The sequence below is a fragment of the Macrobrachium rosenbergii genome, chromosome 8 (genome assembly GCF_040412425.1).
Source record: "Macrobrachium rosenbergii isolate ZJJX-2024 chromosome 8, ASM4041242v1, whole genome shotgun sequence".
Taxonomy (NCBI): Eukaryota; Metazoa; Arthropoda; class Malacostraca; order Decapoda; family Palaemonidae; genus Macrobrachium; species Macrobrachium rosenbergii.
This window is the reverse complement of record NC_089748.1, coordinates 27,932,765-27,941,199: the sequence shown is the minus strand read 5'-3', so window position 1 is coordinate 27,941,199 and position 8,435 is coordinate 27,932,765. Positions and strand designations below refer to the sequence as shown.

The window sequence follows — 8,435 nt, the reverse complement described above, 5'->3', positions numbered from 1 at the left end:
CTGTATATTTTTATGGTATGTTCATTCCTATCGCTGTAGTTCTTTGCGTGTCTCCGCGTTCGGTTAGCTTCAGCCTTTTTAGTTTGATTGCTCCTGCAAAAATGCCAATTAAGTTTTCCGAGCAACACTGACACCTGCAATTCCTTTCATAGCGACAGTGACCTCCCTGTTCGTATGGTTTCGTATCCTTTTATGAATTTATCCAGCTATCTCTTCTTTTATATTTCTACTCATATTTTACTTCCATCACCATTCAACTAGTATGTATATTCTGAACCTCGTTAGTCTTTATTTGTCTTGCTACATTCTTGATCTCCAGTTCTTTTTTGTTTTATTTATTTCCACATTTTTCTAAAACTCGACGGTATATGTGGCGACCCTGAAGGACTTGAAGTTCACGTGTTTTGACGTTTATTCACTGTCGGTGTTCCTTATTTCGTGATTATTTCATGACTGACTTTCATGTACGCATTTATAATTTAAATCTCTATTCATACCTGCACCCTTACACACACACACGCACACATACACACATACATATATATATACATATATATATTTGTATTTATCAGCAGTAGAAGGGTTCCGTGGAAATCGGATACGACTGATAATCATTAAAACCAGGGCTTAAATGAAGAGTTTAGCGGGATAATTGAGACGAGAGATCTTGGAGTACTGATTTATTAACAAACGACATTGGTATTTATATGGATTGCTGACCAATCAGCAGCTAGGAAATTTACATAGTAACTAACAGACCAATAGTGCACACGCACTTGATTTTATACTTTATGTCTTCTGAATATATGACAACCAGGTGTGTTGCGGAAGTGTTGCTATCCTGCTGGCTCGACTTGTTGCTAAGGAGTGAGACGTGGGAAGTCGCGGTCCGTGAGCAGATGCGCTGTAGGTGGCGACAGACTGTTGGCAAAGCGTTGGAAACTTCTGGGGCACAATACCCCTCCCTTAAAGTTGACCAGGGCGTCGCAGAGGGAGTCCCGTCCTTGAATACTGGATTGGAGGAGTAATGTCGTCGGGAAAATATGCTGGTTTCAGTGTTCTGCTTGCGATCGATGACCTGGTAGGGGCCCATGTAAGGCCGGGTTAAAGGCCGTTGAATGGCATCGTTTCTGATGAACACGTGTTGCAGTACGCAGATCCTTGGGGATAAAGGTGTTGTTGGTTGGCTTATAGGATGGGCAGTCAGGGGCAAATTTTCCGACGATGGTCCAGAGCCTGATGATGTCAGGTGAGGGATTATTGTTGGGGAAGAACTTGCCAGGTATCACAAGCGGATCTCCATACACCATCTCCACTGCTGATAGGTCAGGACCCTCTTTGGGTGTGGTCTGAAGGCTGAGGAGGACCCATGGAAGCTGCGAGTACCAGGTTGAGGAGTTGCAGCAAGGCATCAGGGCTGCTTTCAAGGTGTGGTGGAACCTCTCAACCATGCCATTGGATTCAGGATGATGCGCAGTTTTGTGATGCAATTGGGTGCCAAGGAGGTGGTTTAGGGACGTCCAGAGCTGCGACTTTAAGGTAGCGCCTCTGTTGGAGGTCATGTGATCGGGTACGCCGAATTTGGACATCCACGACAAGAGGAAAGCACTAGCACACACTGCTGCTGATGCCTGTCATAGGGGCGGCTTTGGGCCACCTTGTTGAGCAGTCGACCATTGTTAGGGGTTACCGATGTCCTTTGGAGTGCAGGAGGGGTCCTACAATGTCAGTGTGGACATGGGTGAAACAGCGTTGTGGTTGATGAAAAGAGCACACACATGAATTTGTGTGACACTGGATTTTTGAGAGCTGCCAGGAGTAACATTCACGGGCCTACAACTTTGCATCTTTCGATATGCCATGACAGATGAATTGATTCTTCAGGAGGGTGGCTGTGGATCGTCCTGAAGGGTGCAGCAATGTTAATGAGGTCTTGCAGGCACTGAGCTCTGGGTCCTGCTGTTACTTAGCTGCCAGCTGCTTGTAATCGAGGCCGAGGTGTACTGCATCAATGGAGATTCTGTAGAGGGCATCAGTGATGGGGTTGTGTTTCCCAGGAACATGACGAAGGGTGCAGTTGAATTTAGCGATGGCTGACAAGTGTTGGTGCTGACGGGGTGACCAGGCATCAGACTGTTGGTTTACAAAATGTGCTAGTGGCAGATGGTCAGTTTGAAGGGTGAAAGGCGTGGCTTCCAAAAAAATGCGGCCAGGAGTCCATGGTCAAACGCAGAGTAGTTTGTCTCTGTCTTGCTAGGTTACCTGCTAAAAAAAGGCGAGGGGTTGAGGACGACTGTGGATGATCTGTTCCAACACAGCTCCTATGGCTACATTACTGGCGTCCATGGACAGGAGTAGAGGATGACCTGGTGCAGGAAAGAGAGGGCAGTGGTCTTGGCGAGGGCGTTTTTGGCGGAGGTGAAGGTGGCTTACTGCAGGGGTCCCCAGGCGAAGGCCTTGGGCTTGCCCTTGAGGATTTCATAGAGTGGGGCCAGGGTTGAGGCTATGTCGGGCAAAAAGTGATGATAATAGTTCACCAGTCCGAGGAATTCTTGTAGACCCTTGATGGTGGTGTGGGTGGGAACTTCCTGATGGTGGTGACCTTCTCTGGCAAGGGCTGGATGCCCTCAGGTGTTATGAGGTCCCCAAGAATTCTACCCTCTTGGTGGTGAAGGAGCATTTGTCATATCGTATGATGAGGCTGTTTTCTTGCAGCTGTTGGAGGATGAAGTGTAGGTGTTGGAGGTGCTACTCCTTTGACACAGAGAAAATTAAAATAACGTCTACGTAATAGATGCAGAAGGGAAGGTCTCCCAGGATGCCATCCGTCAATTGCTGAAAAGTAGCTCTTGCATTGTGGAGGCCAAAGCAGGAGTAACTGGGGGTGAAGGTGCTGAAGGGCATTGTGATGGTGGTTTTCAGGATGCCTTTGGGATTCATGAGGACCTGAAAGTTACCTTTGAGGTCCCACTTTGAGAAGATTTTTGTGCCATATAGGAAAGTGGTCATGTTCAGCCTTCTGTAATCCCCGCATGGGTGTAGGGTGCCCTCCTTTTTTGTTACTATGTGGAGGGGAGATGCCCAAGGACTGGATAGCTTTTGACACAAGCCCATCTTCACCATCTCTGCGAAGGTTTTCTCTGCAGGGGTGAGGTTTTTGGGTGGTAGGCGCCAGAAGTGGGAGTGTACGGGAGGGCCCGAGGTTTTAATATGATGGAAAATATTTTGCTTTGCAGGGATTTGATGAGATTGTCGTAGTTCAGGTTTAAAAACGTCTGGGTACGTGGCGAACAGGTATGCAAAATTGTCTTTGGAGTTGGTGACGTGGAGGGCGAGTTCTGCGGGTGCTGCAGTCATGGGTGTCATGGACAGATCAGTGACATCGACGAGGCACCTGTTGGCAACGTCCACAAGCAGTCGGTGTGTGCCAAGAAGTCTGCCCCAAGGAGAGGTACTGAGATGTCAGCAATGATAAACTGGCAGTAGTACTTTCCGTTGCTGAGGTTAAGGGCGAGATGCTTCTGACCAAAGGTAAGGATGGGAGAGATGTTGGCAGCTGTGAGTCGGACTTCGGATGGCTGTGGGCATTTGGTTGGTTGACTGGATACAGGCAGAAGGGAACAGCAAGCCCCTGTGTCGACCAAAAAACAAGTAGCTGTGACAGAATCAAGGATAAAAAAGATGGTGGTGCTAATAGTGCATGTAGGATTGGATATATCAGAATTATGGTTGGATTTGTGTACATTAGTATGGCCTCTGGTTAAGGGATATGCACTTGCTACAGAGTGACGGTAGCCGTTTCACACATTTTTTGGCCATGGGCACCCTAGGAGGCAGTTCTTGGTGGCAGGGCCGAATGTTCTGTGGTATTGGCAAGGCTGAAAAGGCAGCGATTGATGCTGTGTGTGGTCGGCACCCTTGGGTTTCTGGAGATGGAATGGGCAGCGGAGGTTTGTCCTGGAAGTTTGCGAGGGTTTGACAGTCATGGATGCCTCTGTGGTATTAAGAAGGTCGTCTGTTGCTGAAGAGTTGGATGTTCCTTGAAGGGTGGCGAAGACATGAGAGTGGCGGTGGTTTGCAGCAGTATGGGCGTCCGTCAGATTGCCTGCCAGGGTGGCAAGGGCATCGTTGGGTATGTCTTTGATGTTGGTCAGTGCTGCCCGTACTGACATCGGCAGATGCTGCAACCAGAGTGTCTTGAGGATGTCAATGGATCTGGGAGAGCAGTCTGTTGCAGGAGGAAGATGGGCCAGGGCTCTCATCTCAAGAAGGGTGGCGGATGGGCATTGATCACCCAAGGGTTGCCGTGCAGCGTCGATGATCTGTTGTACATGAACAGCTGGGGATGGCATGAATCTGTCCAGTAGGACCTTCTTCAGGTCTTCGTGCTGCACGATGTCTGTGCCCTTAGTGTCCAGAGAGCCACTCCGTCAGTTGGGGAAAGAGGTGGTCCGGCAGGGCACTGAGGACGTAATCTGCCTTGGACGATGAGGATCGTACGCCCTAATTCGAAGCGTGACTTAGGCCCAACAGAACCAAGCGTAGGCGTTAGTCAGTGTGAAAGTCGGAAGCTTGACTTGGGCGATGGTGTCAGAAGGAGCGGCAGAAGGGGAGAGTGATGCGTCTCTGTCAGACATCTTTGCTGGGTGTTGGTGTGGAAGGGTCACCACTTTAGCAGGATGATTAAGACGAGAGATCTTAGAGTTCTGATTTATTGACAAATGACAGTGGTATTTATATGGATTGCTGACCAATCAGCGGCCAGGAAATTTACTCAGTAACTAACAAACCAATAGTGCACATGCATTTGATTTTAGACTTTATGTCTTCTGAATACATGAAAATTAGGTGTGTCGCAGAAGTGTTGCTATCCTGCTGGCTAGACTTGTTGCTAAGGAGTAAGACGTGGGAAGTTGCAGTCTGTGAGCAGGTGCACTGCAGGTGGCGACAGACTGTCGGCAAAGCATGGGAACCTTCCGGGGCACAAGAGCATCTTTATTTCTTGTGACTAGTTTCAGAGATCTCATTCTGTAGTCATCAGGCAATCTACTGTACAATGGAATATGCGTTATATTTAAAAATCAATGAAGTAATTAAGTAAAGTAAGTTAACGTTATCTTATTTTACTTTAAAATACTTCCTTGATATTCAAATGCAACACATATTCCATTATAGATTGCTTCAGGAGCTGAAGACTGCTTCAAATGAATATGTCTTCAAGAATACATTTAAATACAATGGGCGCTTCTCCAGAATTCTTGAACACTGTTAACTTGGCTTGGGTGCCCCCACATGCACTGAGCTTGAAGAAAGGTGCAATATTTTATGATGAAATAAAATGTGTTGAGACTGAGTACTATCAACAAAATGTTTATAGATTTGTAAGTACTGTCCAAAGTAAAGATCCTTGGGTCTTCCATTTGTTATGGATTTCAGAATCTGTAACATTTGATGCCCCGAGAGTCATTTTCGGTGCAGAAGGCCTAAGAGGAAGACACGTTGTGGTGGGTCAAAAACCCCTCTTAGGAATCCCCAAATGAGGACTGCTTCTCAGTTTGGGGTTCCAAGACAGGACAGGTTTCTGAAGTCCCAGCCAATCCTGCAGTCCACATATAATACTAAAACTATGAAACATTTGTTTGTTTGTTTGCTCACCGGAAGTTAAATGGGGTTGGTGCTGCCCGTACACTTTTGCTGACTATTATTAGTAGGATTAAGTTAGCTGTGGGTATGGGTATGGTATGGATATGTGTATGGGTATGGGTATGGCAAGATATGGGTATAGGTATGGTATGGGTATGGAATGGGTATGGGTATGGGTATAGGTATGGATATGGGTATGGGTATGGGTATGGGTAGGGTATGGTACGGTATGGGTATGGGTATGGTAAAGATAATATTTTTTTTTTCAATTATATACAACTATTCTAACATGATCATTGTAATGAACTAATATAAGATTATAACTAACTCACTCTATAAAGATTCGTTTTAGAACGATCTTTTCTCTTCTCTCTCTCTCTCTCTCTTCTCTCTCTCTCTCTCTCTCTCTCTCTCACACACACACACACACACATGCATGCACACACGCACACCCAAACATACTCTAGTTTAAATGCACGTCTGAAATATTCCCTTTCCTAGTTCTTTCAACCAAAGGAGTTCAGTCTTCTCAGAATTTGTGGAAATTTTTTAACAGGCATGAATCTTCATAGAGAGCATTTTCGTCATTCCAAAATTCAGCCTGCAGTTTCACGTCGTATTTTCACTGTGTTGCTTACAATGCCAAGAAATGCGTTTTATATTTACAAATGCACCTGACGCAAAATAAATTTTGGCAACGCAGCTCAAACTAAGAAGGACTTATGATAAAGAAAATGAAACTTTTGTAACATGGTAAATCTTCAGTAAGTGGAAACAAACAAGATATTGAAAAAGATGAAAATAATGAGCTCCAATAAAGACCATTTGATTGCAAAAATGAAAAAAAAGGGAAATAAACATGAGAAGGAATACAAAAATTATTTCTTAGAGCCTTCATGATCACGCATTTATTGTCTGATACACATTAAGAAATTCTTAACACCTCTTTTTCCTCAAACACACGAAAATGATACTTACACTAGATGAGAACTACTTTTGTGAAGAATGTCATTTGCACACTACATTTTGACTAAGAATGAAATCCTAGATTTTCTATGTAATTTTATTGCAACTGATTTGATATATTAACCATTTTGTAATGATTCCATTAGGATTTTTATTAGTGTCAGATAAGAAAGAAACTAGTCCATACAGGCCTCTCTTTACTTCTTGTTTTTGATAAACACAAATGCAATGATGATATGCAGCTTTGCTCGTCTGGGAAAGGAATAGATACGAGTAAAGATGTTATGCCCCAAACGAAATCTCCCAAAGAAAGGTGAAAAATACAGCTACAAAACTTTTTCTATTTTTAGTTCGTTTGATCAAAGCCTGAATGTCTTCTGATCCAAAACCAAGAATATTCTGCAACTGTTTTTTTGTTTCGTATACAATTATACGCTGCACATTCGACTTTCCGAAGAGTATTATGTATTACAATGAAATTCCGAGAATTTGAATCTCTTCGACAATTCCAGATATTCCAATATTGGATTTCCGAACAAGAAGTGTACCAGCGTTACGGTGGCATTTACATTATTGGAAGAATCCCGACCGTTGTATATTACTTGAGCGAGCCTAGATAGTTCTTGGACGAGTTTATGGCGCGAGACTGCTATAAAGCAGAAGCGGAATCAACTTACCAGACCTTGTTCGTCGTCGATGCAAAGGAGGCAAATGATACTGTGAATATTTCCATTTAAGAAGCAGCCCATAGCGTTATTTGAATTATTATTTAGTGTTAGTTTACAATGACTTCATGCAGTAGTGATAAATGAAATATGACAACTGATGTCATATATATATATAAAAGTCTTTCTTTGAGTGCAATTGAATAGTGGAGACAACTACTCTTTTCTTCATGAGGAAAAATATTGACAAACAAATATAGGAATGTCTTGAAAAGCTGTTAAATTTCCACTTACGTATCGGAAAGGCAGTCAAAAAAAAAAGGAAAATTATATATTAAAAAGCTGAATTATGTAGCAATTATGGCACGGGTATGAGTATAGCAAGTTACAGAAACGCCAGTGAAGACATTATTTTTACATCTAGGAAGGAGGGAAAACGTTACAGAATACCCAAGGAAAGGTCTCTTTATAGATGTATAGATCATTGCGTTAAGAAACGTTATGAAGCAAAGTGGTGCTTTGTAAGAGAATATAATGGATTCCTAAATAATCTACCTGCGATGAAATTGAAAAATTAAAAAAAAAATTGGTAAAAAGATCCACTTATTTTTACCACACAACGGCAAAAGAATTATTACTCAAAAATTTTCATTTAATAAACAGTGAATGAGAAATATATTTAAAGTCATTTCTTTAGACCAGTACAAGAAAGATTTTGTGCAAAATGTTGTAGGTAAAGTTTTATCTTAGTAGTTAATATCATCTGTTACAATATGAAGATATTCAACCTGTATGCGTGCTTTCCCGATTGTATCTACTACTCCATCTATATATTCGGTGCTACATGCAAGAAAAGCTCTTAAAAACATGTGTGTATATTTTGCTCTAGTTTTGCGAAATATCAAAGATCTCCAATATGAACAAGGAGGAGAGTATTTGTTGAATAAGGGTGTTACTACAATCAGTTATACCGACACCAATACCGCAGGTGTTCTCACAGATATTGTATTTTTATGAAGGAGACGGAGCAAAACAGTAAATCATTAAGGCTCGGACTAGTATGATGAGCTCATTCTCATAGAACGTGAAAAAGTTACGCTGTGAAGGAGAACGCTTAAAATGAGTTACACTTCAGTTATAGAGGAGACGTCTTTTTGATGG

General features: G+C 43.0%; 1 protein-coding gene across 1 annotated transcript; it reads right to left on the bottom strand.

Annotated features, from left to right (window-relative positions):
- Positions 1-1,052: 1,052 nt before the first annotated feature.
- LOC136841090 (uncharacterized) lies at positions 1,053-1,589 on the bottom strand. Its single transcript, XM_067108141.1, has one exon. The coding sequence runs from the start codon at positions 1,587-1,589 to the stop codon at positions 1,053-1,055; it is 537 nt and encodes a 178-aa protein (XP_066964242.1).
- Between the last annotated feature and the right edge of the window lie 6,846 nt (positions 1,590-8,435).

Excerpts from the sequence above, each read along its gene's own strand:
- LOC136841090 (XM_067108141.1), bottom strand. The coding sequence starts at position 1,589 with ATGTCCAAATTCGGCGTACCCGATCACATGACCTCCAACAGAGGCGCT.